We start from the raw sequence: 17,613 nt of genomic DNA on the forward strand, positions 1-17,613 counted from the left end.
GTATGTCAACTATACTCATATAAAAAAATTTTTTAGGGGTGCCTGGGTGGCTCAACTCTGATTGCGTCTCAGGTCATGATCTCAGAGTTGTACTATTGAGCCCCGCGTTGGGCTCTGCACTGGTCATAGAGCCTGCTTAAGATTCTCTCTCCCTCTCCCTCTGTCCCTCCTCCCCCCAAAAAAATTTAAATAAAAGTGAGAATAATACAATCTTCTAAGTTTGTTGTGATAATAAAACATTTGTGAAAGTATTTAGGCAATGCCCTTATATAGCAAGTACTCAATAAATCATAGCCATTTTAACTATTAGGACTACTCTTAAGTCCTATGAAATCATTAAAAAAAATTAGATAGTTTTATACTTAGACATGGAAAGTTTGCCAGAATTATACCTAAGATATATGAAAATACAAGCCTACCCACATGAGAGAATCCCCATCCATATCCGTAGCAGTGTAATACACCACTGAGCTATGTTTCCTATCATGATTTTGTATTCCAAGGCCCACATCCAACCACAGCTGACCAGACCAGGTTTAGATGCCACCCAAGAGCAGCCAATCCATGAAATGGCCAAAAACACAGAAGCCAATCCAATTCCCTCTCAAAAGATCTTAAATAGGGAAAACAAAGAAATAGTGACACAACTGATGGTTGGTGCTGAAGCTCAGAGAAGCATATATATGCCACTGGAGCAGCCATCATGGGCTGTGTACAAACCAGGTAAGCACAGAAAGCCAGCTAGAAGAGAAAGGAAAACAAAACCGATTCTCAGAAAGAAGAGAGACCTAGCTAGTGGAGAGAACAATAGGCTCAGTAACTGTTTTAGTTCCTGTTGTACCCAAGGTTTGGTTTTTTCAGCATCCCATGGGTTCCCAATCAGATTCATTTTTTCCCCATTAATCCCCAGTACCTTCCCTTTTCCCCAGCAGTAACCAGAATAAGTCTCTGTAACTTGAAATTCACAATTAAGAAAATGTGTATTGAAACAAGTAAATACTATTTTCACCTTCTGATGGGCAAAGATTAAAAAGTTTCATACTACCTAATATTGGTAAGGATTTGGATAAACACTCATATACTTTTAGCTTAAGTATAATCTCCTCAAAACTTTCAGAAGTGCAATGTGGCAGCAGCTATCAAATATTTTTAAAATGCATACCTTTGTTCCAGCAATTCTCTATTTCTGGATTCTACTGTATAGATATATTTGCAAAAGCAGACAATAATAAATGCATAAAAACATGTATTGCTTATAATAGTAGAAAACGGAAACAACTTAAATATTCATCAATCAGGAACCTAGGGTACAAATTTAAAACAAAATTCTGTACATTTAAAAAGAAAGAAACAGAGGGGCGCCTGCCTGGCTCAGTTGGTAGAGCATGCAACTCCTGATCTCAGGGTCATGAGTTCAAACCTCACACTGAGCACAAAGTTAACTTTTTTTTTTTTTAAGATTTACGTATTTATTTATTTAGAGAGAGAAAGCACGCACATACGCACAGTGGGGAGGAGCAAAGGGAGAGCAGGGAGAAGCCCAAGCAGACTGCACTGAGCATGGAGCCTGATGTGGATGGGGCTCAATCTCATGACACTGAGATCACAACCTGAGCCCAAACCAAGAGTCGGACCCTTAACCAACTGTGCCACCCAGGAGCCCCTAAAGTTAACTTTAAATAAATAAATAAAAAGAGAAAGAAGAACCAGATATATGTATACACACACTCAAAGTGATGTGTTGTTGGAATAAAAGCAGGTTGAACAAGGTTAATCTATTTGTTTATACATGCATATACACAGAAGAAATCTGAGAAGGTATATATAAACCTCTAAATAGTTACTGGGGAGAAGTAGAATTGAGTTGGCCAAGAGGTAAGGGGACTTTAAGTTTTCACTAGATAGATTTCTTTAATGTTTTACAACACCATTGATTTTTTTCCAGCTTTACTGAGGTATAATTGACAATTTAAAGTTGTATGCATTTAAGGTTTACAACTTGATTTGATACACATTGTGAAATAACCACCATAATCAAGCTAATTAATATATTCATCACAACTCACATAATTACCATTTTCTTTTCAAGTGTGTGTATGTGCACAGTGACAGCTTAAGATCTACCCTCTTAGCAAATTCCAAGTATACAGTACTAATTATGAACATGTTGTACATTAATTCTCCGGAAATTGTTCATCTTGCATTACTGAAATTTTGCACCCCTTGACCAACATTTCCCCATATTGATTTTTAATAATTTAATAAATTTTGTGAATTTATTTAGTCAATGAATTAAATGAAATTAATGACTGTTTAAAAGATTGATTTTTTTTAAAGATTGATTTTAAATCACAGCAAGTATGAAGGGAAAAGACATAATAATTAAAGGCTGGCCTTACCTGGTGAACCCTGGAATTTTGCTCTTTTAACTGCAAGAAAAAAAAAAAGATGACACCATGAAGAATTTTTGCAAATTCATTAGCTAAACCAACATTTCTTAAGCATCTACTATATGCCAAGGTTAGAGTTAGAACTAGATTTGTAACTCTAAGTCTAAGAGAAAAGATGTTGGGACCTCTGACCAAAGCTTGAAGGCAGAGAGTTAGAAGCAACCTTACAAATCATCCAATCTAATCTCATCCTCAATGTAGAAATCTCTTACAGCCTCTTGACAATGAGGTAGAGGAAACTAAATTACTCCTATGGCAGGCAACCAGTTTCATGTCACATATCTAAGGTTTAAGTTATACATGTTTCTCATTTAAAGCGCATCATTGAAACTCCCTGCATTTCATTCATGTCAAAAGAAGAGCTCAACAGGCCAGATTTAGACAACAGATTTTAAACAAGGAGGAGAAGTAATTTCTTGCTGGGAATAAACAAGGTAACAAGAGAAGCTCCTATCCAAATGACCACAAAGAGCTATTTACAAAACATCAGTGCAGAACTGCAAAAGAGGGGCGCCTGGGTGGCTCAGTCGTTAAGCGTCTGCCTTCGGCTCAGGGCGTGATCCCGGCGTTATGGGATCGAGCCCCACATCAGGCTCCTCTGCTGGGAGCCTGCGTTTTCCTCTCCCACTCCCCTGCTTGTGTTCCCTCTCTCGCTGGCTGTCTCTCTCTCTGTTAAATAAATAAAATCTTAAAAAAAAAAAAAAAAGAACTGCAAAAGAAAGAATCCCACACTAGGACTGCAGCAATGCCAGCTTCTAGGAAAGGTTGAAGACAACAAAGTTGCAAGAGAACTGCTAAATTCCAGTAAACACCAAATACTTTCCCATCAATGAAGATTAGGACTAAGTGTGCAGGGGTAGGGGGAGAATAAAAGGAAATCCCAAAACAATGACTGAAAAGAATACTTGAGGGTACAGATCTGCCACTCTCCTTGTCATACATTACAACTGAAAGCTTCACCTTAGCTGACATCCAAGCCCTAACACATCCAGTACGTTTTTACAAGACCCTCTCTGTTTTCAGGCAACACTTAATGCTAAAATCTAGTTTACTGAATCAAAGTATGTCTCCCACTGGACTGTCCCTTGTAGTCTCACATCAATCACTCTTCCCAATTATTCTTTAATAGTTTCATTTAATCTAAGACTTACTATAAAGCTACAGTAATCAAGATAGTGTAGCACTGGCATAAAAATAGACATAGATCAATTGAAAATTGAAATATATATGAAAAATATAAATATATTATCTTTACTTCACACCACATGCAAAACTTGAAATGAATCATGAATAGAACTAAGTATGAGCTAAAACTATAAAATATCTAGGAGAAAACAGAAAATCTTAGTGATCTTTGGCTAGGCAAAGATTTCTTAAATTGAGTACAAAATCATTTACTTTAAAAGAAAAAAATGGATAGACTAGACTAGAATTTAAAACAAGCATTCATCAAGACACTGCTAAAAAGGCAAGTCTGGAGCACCGGGGTGGCTCAATAGGTTAAATTTCTGACTCTTGATTTCAGCTCGGGTCATGATCTAGGGGTCATGGGATCAAGCCCTGCATCCGGCTCCACAGGCTCCACACTCAGCGTGCAGTCCGCTTGGAAGTGCTTAGGATTCTCTCTCTCCTTCCCCTCCCCTGGCTTGCACACAAGCTCTATCTCTCTCTAAGTAAGTAAATGAATAAAACATTAAAAAAAAAAAAAGGCAAGTTCAGGAGAAAATATTTGCAAAACATGCATGATAAGACTGATAAAGGACTATAAGAAGAAATCTCAAAACTCAATATTAAGAAATCAAGAACCCACATTTAAAACTATAGAAAGGGGGGCACCTGGCTGGCTTAGTTGGTAAAGAATGTGACTGTTGATCTAGGGGTCATGAGTTCAAGCCCCACATTGGGTGCAGAGCTTACTTAAAAACAAAAAAAAAAATTTTTTTTTAATACTTATCACTTACATTAGCACAAAAGAATTAAATACTTAGGTATAAATCTAAAAAATTAAGTACAAGATCTAGATGAGGACCTAGATGAGGAAAACTACAAAACTCTGATGAAAGAAATGAAAGAATTAGAGGAATAATCCATGCTCATGGATAGGAAGACTCAATATCGTCAAGATGTCAGTTCTTTCCAACTTGACCTAGAGATTCAATACAATCCTAATGAAACTCCCAGCAAGTTAATATTAAAATTTCCTTCATTACTTAAAAAAAAAAGCAGTTCAAAAATACTACTTTTCACCACAACCTTGCATGATTGAGATTCTGAACACCTAAACTGATGGTTTTTACCCATGAGTTATTTAATATTGTTAGCACTATAATATTATATGATTCACTTATATTTGTATTATCATGTGATGAACTATAACTATGTAATTAAACAAGATTTTGACAATCATAGTCTGCTAACCTTTAAAATATCACTTATCGGGACACCTGGGTGGCTCAGTCAGTTAAGCATCTGCCTTCGGCTCAGGTCATGATCCCAGGGTCCTGGATCAAGCCCCACATCAGGCTTCCTGCTCGGCAGGGAGTCTGCCTCACCTTCTCCTTCTGCCTCTCCCCAGCTCATGCTCTCTCTCTTGCTCTTTCTCCCAAATAAATAAATAAAATCTTAAAAAAAAAAAAAGATTCCAGGGTCCTAGGACTGAGTCCCACATCGGGCTCTCTGTTCAGCAGGGAGTCTACTTCTCCCTCTGCCTCTGCCCCTCCCCTGCTTGTGCTCACTCTCTCCCTCTTTCAGACTAATAAATAAAATCTTTCTTAAAAAGTTTTTTAAATGTCACTTATGCCTTCATTCATTAGCTTGCTACTTTCAAAATAAAGTAAATGAAGACACTTTATTTAAAAAAAAAAAAAATCCCAGCAAGCTATCTCATGGATAGTTTATATGGAAAAGCAAAAGACCCACAATAGCCAACTCTATGCTGAAGTTCAAGACCAATACTACCCAACTTTGGAGACTTACTATAAAACTAATAGTAATCAAGACAGTACGGTTTTAGTGAAAAGAACAGACAAATAGATCAAATGGAACAGAACAGAGAGCCAGAAATAGACTCACATAAATAATAGTCAACTAATTTAAGATTTTATTTTTAAGTAACCTCTACATCCAATGTGGGTCTCAAACTTAGAACCCTGAGAGACACATGCTCCATCCACCAACTGAGCCAACCAGGCACCTAGTCAACTAATATTCGACAAAGGAGCAAAGGCAATACAATGGAGCAACAACAGCCTTTTCAACAAATGGTGCTATAATGGACATGTACATGGCGGAAAAAAAAATCTAGAGACAGACCTTCACAAAAATTAACTCAAAATAGATCATAGATCTAAATGTAAAACACAAAATTATGAAATTCCTAGAAGATAACAGAAGAAAACTTAGATGACCTTGGATATGATTAGGACTTTTTAGACACAACACAAAGGCACAAGTCACAAAAGAAGTACTGATAAGCTGGACTTCAGTAAATTAAAAACTGCTCTATGAAAGGCCACGTCAAAAGGATAGAAGATAAGCCACAGACTGGGAAAAGGTATTTGCAAAAAACACATCTCATATAGGACTGTTATCCAAAATACACAACTCCTAAAAACCATCAGTAGGAAAACACACTACCTGATTTTAAAATGAGCAAAAGACATTAAAAGACTACCCATGAAGATATACAGATAGCAAGTAACTTCACGAAAAGATGTTCAACATCATATGTCATTAGGGAATTACAAATTAAAACAATGGTGTTAAGCAAGGAAAAAACTGTCTAAAAACGGAATTAAATGGATGAGGTAGCTATTTGTCTTTTGGGCTCCTTAGTATCAAGACACTCTTCCTCTTCTGAAGGAATCCTGAGAGAGAAGGCAGGACCTAAAACACACTGCAGAAGCCAAAGGTAGCAGACCTAGATGCAGTAATCACAGGCTCCTAACTTTAATTTTGAGGGAGTGAAACAAAGATGCAAGGTTGGTTAGAGAAAGTTGCAGAGAAGTTGGTATTCCAGTAGAAGGGTGTGAATGTCTAAAACAGTAGAGTTCTAAAGGACAACAGTAAGTTTCCAGGGTGTTAGAGCACCACAATGGACCATTCCTGTTAATAGATGTTGGCAGCTGGGGGTGTCTGAGTGACTCAGTCATTAAGTGTCTGCCTTCAGCTCAGGTCATGATCCCGGGGTCCTGGGATCAAGCCCCGCATCAAATAGGGCTCCCTGCCCATCAGGAGGCCTGCTTCTGCCACTCCCACTCCCCCTGCTTGTGTTCCCTCTCACGGTCTCTGTCAAATAAATAAATAAAATCTTTAAAAAAAAAAAAAAGGCGTTGGGAGCTTATGCTAATTTTCCTCTTTATCTCCACTTTACAGATTAGCAAAAGTCAAGCTCAGAGAGTTTCTGTGGCTGGGTCAGATTAAGAATCTGTTGGCAATATCACATGGATAATAAGTAACAGAGTTTGATAAAGGATTTATGTCTTCTGACTATAAATCTAGTTCTTTCCATTTCACCAGCTGCCACAGCAGCAGCAGAAGGAAGAGAAAGAACAAAAAAAACCCATAGTCTCTATCCTAAGGAAGTTGGGGGGGAAAAAATGCAAGCACACAGAGGAAAGATCCAATCCTATAATTCACTGTGAATCTAGAAACCAAAATGCAGTGTTTGGATGAAAGGGCCTCAAAGAAAGGACCGATGAGGAGGGTGGGATAATATCAAAGACTTCATCAAACAGAAGTGGGACTAAGGAAATGGACTAAGGAAATGGGTAAAATATAGATAAGAAAAGAGACATAAGAAAAGAAACAGCATTAAAAAGGCATGAAAAAAATCATAGTCAGAGGAGCATGTTTTTCTACATGTTTGTCATGAAGGTAACAGCACCTAAAATCTGAGTGTTTCCCAACATTCAAAAGATAGGCAAAGTCCATTAGCCCCACAAAATCTCCAAGAGTTTGGGTACAGGTATTTGGGGCTAGTTAGACACAGGGCTAAAACAAAGGAATTACAGTATCTTAAATCCAGAGCTTTTCCTATTTAAGAATAAATCTAAAAAAAAAAAAAAAATTCTAACTCTCCTTTGAAAAGACAGCACAAGGATACCAGAAAGTCCAGAAATGAAGTAGATACATTTTGTTCACTTTTCCATTTTTCCTAGGTATAGTCCCTCTCTTCCTTTTTTATTATCACTTACTCCTCCCTGAAACTGTGCCAACTCCCCTCTCTCCCGTTGTGTATTACTGTAAATTCTTAACCTTTTAAAAGTTAGACTCCTTTGATAATTTAACAAAAGCTACAGGTATGCTCTCCAGAAAAATGTACATCTATCCATAAAACAGTGTGCATATCAAGGGGAAATTCACACAGCTTAAGATGATCTGCTAATAAAACTGCTTTTTGCTCAAGTTACCAATGTTCCCACTCTCATTAGATTTTTCCTATTTTATATTTGCAAAAGTCTACTGTTATTGATTAGTCTTATGTTTATTTGCTCTATTAAAATGGGCTAATTACATGGTGTTTACTCCATGGCGTTTGCAAGTATCTCTTTGGAATTGGATGGAATCATTGCTAATTCAGGGTCTACTCCAGCCCTAGGAATAATAAACATAAGCCCTTGAGAAAATCATAATCATAGGAACATGCTTTTCTAAGTATTTGTCATGAAGGTACAGCACCTAAAATGCGTTTCCCAACATTTCAATGATAACTCCTGAAATATTACATTAATCCTACAGAAGTAGAACAAAAATAGCAGCTGCTAATGCTAGGAAATCATTGCAGTTATTCGGGAAAAACACAGGACAAGGAAGCAAACCTCGATTCAAGTCCTGGCTCTGACATTGCTCATCTGTGGGCCCTTAGACAACAACAAAAAAGTAGTATCTTAGCCCTCGGGGTTTTCAGATAGAAAGTGAATATTATGTTTGCTCTGGAAAATGAAGGTTTTTGTATATTCAGTTTCTGGGTAAAAGGAGGGAGGGGGAGATAAAAGAATTGATGTGAAAGGATATTGAAATGTAAAAAGCATTCATTTCAGTTCCCATTTTTAAATTAACTCCTATTTTTGTAAATTAAAATGTTTTCATGACATGCATATTTTAGGAAAAGCAACAGCACAGTAATTCACTTGAAAATTCAAATTGCACTGGTGTTACTTGAAAAATAAAATCCTCAGAAGTCTTCGTGACCTAGTTTTAACGATTTATTCTGGAATTTGGATACTTATACCTAGAAAGTAACAAAGATTGCTTCAGCTATCATTATTTTAAATCTTAGAATACTATATTAAATTTGATCTACGTCCTATTTTTTCCTTCTCTTTACTTGTCACAATATGTATGTATATTTAAGTCTCTCTATATATAACTATAATGTTATTTTTAAAATCTTGATAGTTGCTAAAATCTGCCTAGTTCTTTAGTGTTTTGCTTACTTTTTTTTTTTGCATCTCTTGACATAAGGTTTTTCTCCATTAATTTTTTAATGTCGCTATTACATAAACAGGTTTTCAGATAACCAAACATCTATAAATTTTAGAATCAAATGGCAAGTTCCCAAAATCAGTGTTAAGACTGATCAGAACTACATTTAACATCTATAAATCAAATGAGGAAACTTTACATTTTAAAAATATTTAGGTTTCTGCTTAAGGGTGGCACAGAAATTTTTGGGTTTCTTATACTTGAAAACAGCATGTCTATTTATTTAACCCTTCTTTAATGTGTTGGTTTTTAATTTCCTACGAAATTAATTTAATTTGGTCCCATACATCTTTTGCTAGATTTCACTACAGCACTTTTTTTCACTATTGACAATGATATTTGTACTACATAGAAATGCAGGTAACTTTTGAAAACTATCTTAAATCCAATAATTCTGTTACTCTTCTTTTAGGCGTAGATTCTCTAGTTTCCTTTATAGAAAATCACATCATCTATTTTTTCTTCTTTCTTTTCAAACCTAAAATCTTTTCATTCTTTTTCTGATCTTATGGCATAGGTTAGGACTTCTAAACTATTGAATGTAAGTAATAAAAGCTGGCATCCTTGAATTGATTTTAAGCAGGAATTTTTTTTAAAGATTTTATTTATTTGTCAGAGAGAGAGAGAGCACAAGCAGGGGGAGCAGCACGCAGAGGGAGAAGCAGGATCCCTGCCGAGCAAGGAGCCTGATGCAGGATTCGATCCCAGGACCTTGGGATCACTACCTGAGCTGAAGGCAGACACCTAACTGCCTGAGCCACCCAGGCGTCCAAGAGCGAATTTTTTAAATATTAACTCCTTGTACTTAAATGTTTTATTGAAGTATAATTTGCACAGTTACTTTAGTTTCAGGTGTACAACAGTGATTCAACAAGTCCATATGTTCACAAGTGTAGCTACCATCTGTCATCATACAATGATATTACAATACCATTGACTATATTCCCTATGCTTTATCTTTCATGCCTATAATTTATTCATTCCATAACTGGAAGCCTCTATCTCCCACCCACTCCTCTTCACCCATTTAGCCCAACCCCCCACCCCACCCCCCACAACTAGCAACCCTCAACTTGTTCTCTGTATTTATGAGTCTGTTTCTGCATTCTGTTAATTTATTTTTTAGATTCCTCGTACAAGTAAAATCATATGGTATTTGTCTTTCTCTTACTTATTTCACTTAGCATAATACTCTTTAGGTCTATTCATGTTGTTGCAAATGGCAAGATCTCAACCTTTTTATGGCTAAGTGATATTCCTTCATACATGTTTGTGTGTGTGTGTGTGTGTGTGTCTATATACACATAAATATTTTTTAATGTTTCAATATTGAGTACAATGTTTACTACAGGATTAACTTTTATTTTGAAATAACTGTAGATTTACAGAGTTGTAACAATAGAGGGGTCCAATGTACCCTTCACCCAGTTTCCCCCAATAGTTAACTGTTCCAGAAATCTTATATAATCTTACATCATGATAGTACAATATCAGAACCAGGAAATTAACATAATGTGTATATATGTTGTTCTATGGTATTTATCACATATGTAGATCTACACGACTACCACTGCAATCAAGATATAGAAATATTCTATCACAAAAAAAAAATAAATATTATTCTATTCATCATCACAAGATCTCCCTCATGATACTACTTTATAGTCATGCTTACCCCCCTCCCTTCATCTCTAACCCCCGGAAACCACTTATCTATTCCCCATCTGCATAATTTTGTCATTTCAAGAACACTACATAAATAGATTCATATAGAAAGTGGTCTTTTGAGATTGCCTTTTTCCACTCAGGATAATGACCCTCATGTCTATCCAAGTTGTTCTTTATATTAATATGTAGTTATGGGGGTTTTTTTTGTTTGTTTGTTTGTTTGTTTTTATCTGACAGAGAGAAAGAGAGAGAGCACGCAGAGCAGGGGGAGCAGCAGGCAGAGGAAGAGGGAGAAGCAGGCTCCCCGCTGAGCAGGGAACCCCATGTGGGACTCGATCCCAGGAACCTGGGATCATGACCTGAGCCGAAGGCAGACACTTCACTGACTGAGCCACCCAGGTGCCCTATAGTTATGTTTTTATATCCACTCTGCCAAACTCTTACATACTTAGGTCATTTACATTAATGTAATTCTTAAACTGTTAGGGCTTAAGTCTGTCATTTTTTTTTGTTTTCTGTTTGTTCTCAGGCTTTTTTTCTGTTTTCTTTTTCTTGCCTTCCTGTGGGTTACTTAAACATTTTGGGGGGAATTCCATTTTTATTTATTTGTAGTATATTTTAATGTATCACTTTGTACAGATTTTTTTAGTGGTATCTCTTAGTATTACATTTTACATATATAACATCATAGTCTAAGGTTGTCAACATTTTACCAGTTCAAGTATAGAAGCTGCTACATTACCTTTAAGTAACCTTACCATTCCTCCACTTGTAATATAATCATCTTAAATAATTCCACTACAAAAATGAGAACCATATAGGACAATATTTCAATTATTGAACATAATTCAGAAACTCAAGAAGCCTATTTTATTTACCCATATTTTTCTCTTTCCATTGTTCTTTCTTCCTGATGTTCTAAGAGTTCTTTTTTTTTTTTTTTAAAGATTTTTTTTATGTATTTGTTTGACAGAGAGAGAGGCAGCGAGAGAAGGAACACAAGCAGGGGGAGTGGGAGTGGGCAAAGCGGGCTTCCCGCCGAGCAGGGAGCCCGATGCGGGGCTCGATCCCAGAACGCTGGAATCATGACTTGAGCCGAAGGCAGACACTTAACGACTGAGCCACCCAGGCACCCCAAGATTTCTTCTTTTATCATTTCCTAACTGTTGGAATAACTTTCTTCATCTAAGAACATCTTCATTCTTCAAAGATATTTTAACTGGATATGGAATTTTCAGCTTTTTCTTTTTGCATTTGAAAAGTGTTGTGCCACTTCCTTCCGGTCTCCGTGGTTTCTGATGAGAAATCCACTGTCATTTAAATTGTTTTTACTGTCTCTATAAATTTCTCTTCTGCTGCTTTCAATATTTTTGTCTTTAATTTACCAGTTTAATTATGATGTGTCTTGGTGTGGATTTCTTCTAGCATGTTTAAAGTTTGTTCAGCTTCTTAAATCTGTAAATTTATGCTTTTTGCCAAATTTGAAAAGCTATCAGCCATTATTTCTTTGAATACTTTTTCATCCCCAACCTCTTTTTCCTCTCCTGAAATTCTGATGACATGAATATCAGATCTTTTCCAGTAATCCCACAGGTCTCTGAGGTTCTCTTCATTTTCTTTTTCAGTCTATTTTCTCTCTCTTACTCAAACAGCACAATTTCTATTACCCTATCTTCAAGTTCACTGAATCTTTGCTCTCTTCATTCTGCCATTGGGCTCATCCATTGAGGGGGTTTTTTTGGTTATTGTATTTTTTAGTTCTAAAATTTCCACTTGGTTCTTCTTTAGATCTTCCATTTCTTTCCTGAGATTTTCAGCTATTCATTTATTTCAAGTGCATTTGTAATTGATGACTGAAGCATTTTTATGATGGCAGTTTTAAAATCCTTGTCAGATGATTCTAATACCTGTATCATCTCCGTGTTGGCACTTGTTGATTATCTAACACAAAGCAACAAAAATATTCCCTTGAAATAATCAGAGTGATAGTCTAACAAGTATGAATGGTTTATACGAAAGGGCAAATATGTCTTAGATTGTGCCTCCCCAGTAGCATTTAACTATATAAATACCAATGTTTTAGTTGATCTCAAAACAGATGGATACATTAAAATGGAAATCAAAGTACAGCCTGAAAGCAAGTGGGCTCAATTTGGTTTTTAACAGAGTCTGGATCAATACTCAGCAGGCAAAGGTGACTGCAGGTAGACTCACAGGTATCAGCGCTCCAGAACGGGAAATTTACAAATTAGAAAAGTAACACCTTCTTTTATTCATAGACTGTTAAAAATACATAAAGTTATAAATGACCAGAAGAGATATCCAGGATGTATTATCAAGTAAAAATATATAATACACTTCATGTAATTGTTTTGTAAAAGCAAACCAAAAACCTCACACCATATATAAAAATTAACTCAAAATAGATCAAAGACCTAAATGTAAGAGCTCAAACTATGAAAACTCTTAGAAAACACAGACATAAATCTTTGTGACTTTAAATTAGGTGATGGTTTCTTATATAAAACACCAAAAACACAAGCAACAAAAGAAAAATAAATTGAACTGCACACTTAACTTTTCATGTCAAAGGACACTATTAAGAAAGTGAAAATAAAACCAGAGACTGGGAGAAAATACTTGCAAAGCATATACAAGGGTTTTGTATCTAGAATATACGAAGAACTCCTACAACTTAATAAAAATAACCTGATTTAAAAATGTGCAAAGAATTTGAATACTTTTCCAAAGAAGATATATAAATGACCAATAAACATATGAAAGATGTTCAACATCATTAGTTATTAGGGAAATGTATAAGAAAACAAAACAAAAATGTAAATCAAAATTAGTATTCACAAATGAGATACGATTTCACATCCACTGGAATGGGTAAAATAAAAAAATACCCTAATAAATGTTAGCTTGGATGTGGAGAAATTGGATTCCACATTCACTGTTGGAAATGTACAATGGTACAGACACTTTAAAAAACATTTCACAGTTCACAAAGCTACCATTTGGCTCCTACAAACGATTCCACTCTCAGGTATATATTCAGGAAAAATGAAAACATATGCCCACACTGAAACATGTATACAAATGTTTATAGCAGTATTATTCATCATATCAAGCAATATTCATAGTATCCAACCCAAATGTCCATGAACTAATAAATGAATAAAATGTGATATAGCCATACAGAATATTAAAAGAATGAAATACATAAAAACTGTACATGAATGTTCTTAGCAGCATTACTCATAATAACTCGAAAGCAGAAATAATCCAAATATTTATTAACAGATGAATGGATAACAGAATGTGGTATATCCAAACAATGGAATCTTATTCAGCCGTAAAAGGGATAAAAGTACTGATGAAAGCTAAAACTTGAATAAACTTCAAAAACATTAATCTAAGTGAAAGAAACCAGCCACAAAAGACAATTATATTGTATAATTCCAATTATATAAAATGTCCAGAAAAGTAATTCTATGAAGAGAAAAAGCAGATAAGCAGTTGCCTAAGGCTAGAGAGGTTGGGGGAAAAAGCAGAGTAACTGCTAATGGGTAAGGGTCTCTTTTGGGGTGATCATGTTCTAGAACTGATTGCACTGATGGTTGCACAACTCTGAATATACTAAAAACCAGTGAATTATAAATTTAAAGTGGATGAATTGTACGGTATGTGAATTATCTCAAAAAAAGCTGTTATTTAAAAAAGGAAACAAAAAAACTAATATATGCGTATATAAGCTTGTTTATTTGTTATAAATAAGAAAACAGATATAGAAAGATACACAACATGTGGGCTGTTACCTCAGGAAATGAGATAGGGATAGATGTGAGGTGATCAAGTTTTTAAATCCTTACATATCTTATTGTTCACGTATTAAAACAAACAGGTATTAATTTGGAGGTCTGAAAGGCTTAAAGTTGGAAAAACATTAAATATGTATTTAAAATAAAACATTATATGGCTTTACACTATCAATTATTTACTCAAATTGTTAAAAAAAAAACAACCCAGACTGATAAACAAACCTGATTATCTACCTAATTATGAAACTACTTTAAAAGTAGTATTCTCACAGACAAAACTGGAAGGGCTCCAATCCCCTGTTATCATCTAATTCCACACTATTATGTATTAAGAAAAAGTCACAACTGAACACTTAGGTTCTTTAATACTTCAGCAAACATAGAAACCCTGTTAGTCAGAACTAAAGAAAGAATCCACAGGAAAAACATTTAGCCCCAGGCTCCTTATAAATAAAAAGCAGAAATAAGATAAGACATACTGTGCCTATCCCTCAAACCGTTAACTTGAGCTCTTGAGTTTCTCTGACCTTGCTGAAGAATCAAATCTACAACTGGCACCCTTGAGATTACAGGAAATAATCCTATTCACACTGACTCTGCATCCAGTGACCTGGTTCCTCAGACATAGGGAATGGCTAACCTGCCTTGTTCAAGCCTATCTTACTCAAGAAACAATTTCTAAAGCCTTGCAGCACTAGAGCTCCCTATTTGTAACCCTCCTGCTTTAGAGTCTAACATTAAAGAAGTGTGTCAACTCTCAAATAACCACCATTTCCTTTTTATTAAAAGTTAACATTTTAAAAGAATCATAAATCCCACTGCTGTTTTCAATCTGGCATAGTACATAATATATATATACCTGCAATTATTAATTTGCATATTTTGTTGTATTATACTTTTACATTTGTCAAATATTTGGACATAAAATTGCACTACTGTGACCTCTGTCAGTCAACTGATCACAGGAGCTGACTCAGCTGTTATTTTTTTTTTTTAAGATTTTATTTATTTATTTGACAGAGAGCTCTAGAGACAGCCAGCGAGAGCGGGAACACAAGCAGGGGGAGTGGGAGAGGAAGAAGCAGGCCTCCCGCTAAGCGGGTAGCCCGATGCGGGGCTCGATCCCAGGTCCCTGGGATCAAGCCCTGAGGACGCCCAACGACTGAGCCACCCAGGCACCCCAGACTCAGCTGTTATGACTGGCTAACAAGATGTCCTTTTTCCTTTCCCCTCCTTTATGAGTAACTAGCAAAGTTGAATACTCTAAAAAGAAAACCATACAGTGAAAAATCATTTTCCTCTCAAAGTGAGAGCAAATATTTTTTCTTATTTAGTCTTTAAAACTATCATTTTTAATGGTTGCCTAAAATAATCATGTTTTAAGTACCATGATATGTATTAAATCTTTCTCCCATATACCACACGTTTACAAATTATTTTTTTTACACTGTCTTAAGCTATTCATTTTTATGAGGGAAAATGAAATTTGGTCCTTAAGGGACACCTGGGTGGCTCAGTTGGTTAAGCATCTGCCTTCAGCTCAGGTCATGATCCCAGGGTCCTGGGATGGAGTTCTGCATCGCAGGGAGCCTGCTTCTCCCTCTGCCTGCCGCTCCTTCCTGCTTGTGCTTGCTCTCTCTGACAAATAAATAAAATCTTTGAATAAAAGAAAGAAAGAAAGAAAGAAAGAAAGAAAGAAAGAAAGAAAGAAAGAAAGAAAGAAAGAAAGAAGGAAGGAAGGAAGGAAGGAAGGAAGGAAGGAAGGAAGGAAGGAAGGAAGGAAAGAAAGAAAGAAAGAAAGAAAGAAAGAAAGAAAGAAAGAAAGAAAGAAAGAAAGAAAAAGGAAGATTTGGTCCTTAAATAAAAGATGATCTCCCTTCGTTAAAAAATGAAATTTCTGGGGCACCTGGGTGGCTCAGCTGGTTAAGCATCTGCCTTAGGCTCAGGTCATGATCCCAGGGTCCTAGGATCAAGTCCTGCATTGGGCTCCCTGCTCATCGGGAAGCCCTCTTCTCCCTCTGCCTGCCGCTCCCCCAGCTTGTGCGCATGTGCACCCATGCTCTCTTCCTCTCTGTCAAATAAATAAATAAAATCTTAAAAAAAAAAGAAGAAGAAGTTTCTTTATAGAAGATACTTTGTAGGACTTCTTGGGACCACAGACTGAGAATGCAAGTATGACTCCTGCTCGGCCCTGATAAATCACCTGATAAATTCTTACTGAAATAAGCAGACACACAAAACAGGGGAAAGCTTGAAATTAGGGAAGGATACAAAATGTCTAAAGCTTTTGGAATTCCTGACACATATCACGAACATGGAAGTAGCAAACTCGCAGGATTTGAGAAGAGTTGTGGACAGGAGCCCAAAGAGGGTCTTGGGGTTAGAGGAACATTCTTATTAAAGCAATAGGAGGGACCCTCTCTCGGTGAGGTAAGCACCTGGAGATCAACCTGGCAGAATTTGAGAGTAATTGTACTGGAAAGCCTGGGACATGAGAGTTAGTTGCACAAGTGGCAAACCATTTTCTAGTGTAGCTAAGCAGACCCATAAAGGCAGCAGGGTGGTCACATCAGAGGTGAACCTGACATAGCAACTTTCCCAAAAACAAAATCCTACACAAAGATAAGCTTCCCCTAAAAGATTACCTTGCAGCCAAGGCACCCTCCTCATTCCCTTGAGGTTGCTGCATCACTTAACTGGCAATGAGGATCTGATGTTAAAATCTGAGAGGAAATGGAAGTGACGTCATCTAAGAAATGGTCACTCACACTGTTTTTTGGGGGATAGGAGGATGACGGGAAAGCCACATATGAATGAAAATCTCATTATTCTTGGAAAGAAAAAAAAAACACTTAAACTGGTTTTGTTTGTTTTTAGAGAGGGAGAGGTAGAGAGAAAGGGAGAGACAGAATTTTAAGCAAGCTCCAAGCCCAGCACAGAGCGCATTGAGAGGCTCCATCTCATGACCCGTGAGACCATGACCTGAGCCGATATCAAGAGTCGGACACTTAACCAACTGAGCCACCCAGATGCCCCCATTTAAACTCTTTCTAAGAAGACCATTAAAAAAAAAAAAAAAGACCATGAAATGATTCTAAAACAATGTAAGAACATAACATTCAAAGGTAAAGAAATACTTTTGAAATTATGGATTGCAAAAAAAAGATTTTAGGTGGTATTTCACA

At 36.3% G+C, this 17,613-nt stretch overlaps 1 protein-coding gene across 4 annotated transcripts in view; it reads right to left on the reverse strand.

Moving 5' to 3' along the window:
* Positions 1 to 17,613, reverse strand: part of UNC13B (unc-13 homolog B) — a 228,085-nt gene that overhangs the window by 174,367 nt on the left and 36,105 nt on the right. For all 4 annotated transcript variants that reach the window (XM_087869574.1, XM_045780792.2, XM_045780793.2 and 1 more), the window contains exon 2: positions 2,400 to 2,429. In XM_087869574.1, coding sequence (XP_087725700.1) covers positions 2,400 to 2,429 — 30 coding nt within the window. The remainder of the gene's footprint in view (positions 1 to 2,399; positions 2,430 to 17,613) is intronic.

The sequence above is a fragment of the Ursus americanus genome, chromosome 18 (assembly GCF_024610735.1).
Source record: "Ursus americanus isolate L20-20 chromosome 18, mUrsAme1.1.p, whole genome shotgun sequence".
Taxonomy (NCBI): Eukaryota; Metazoa; Chordata; class Mammalia; order Carnivora; family Ursidae; genus Ursus; species Ursus americanus.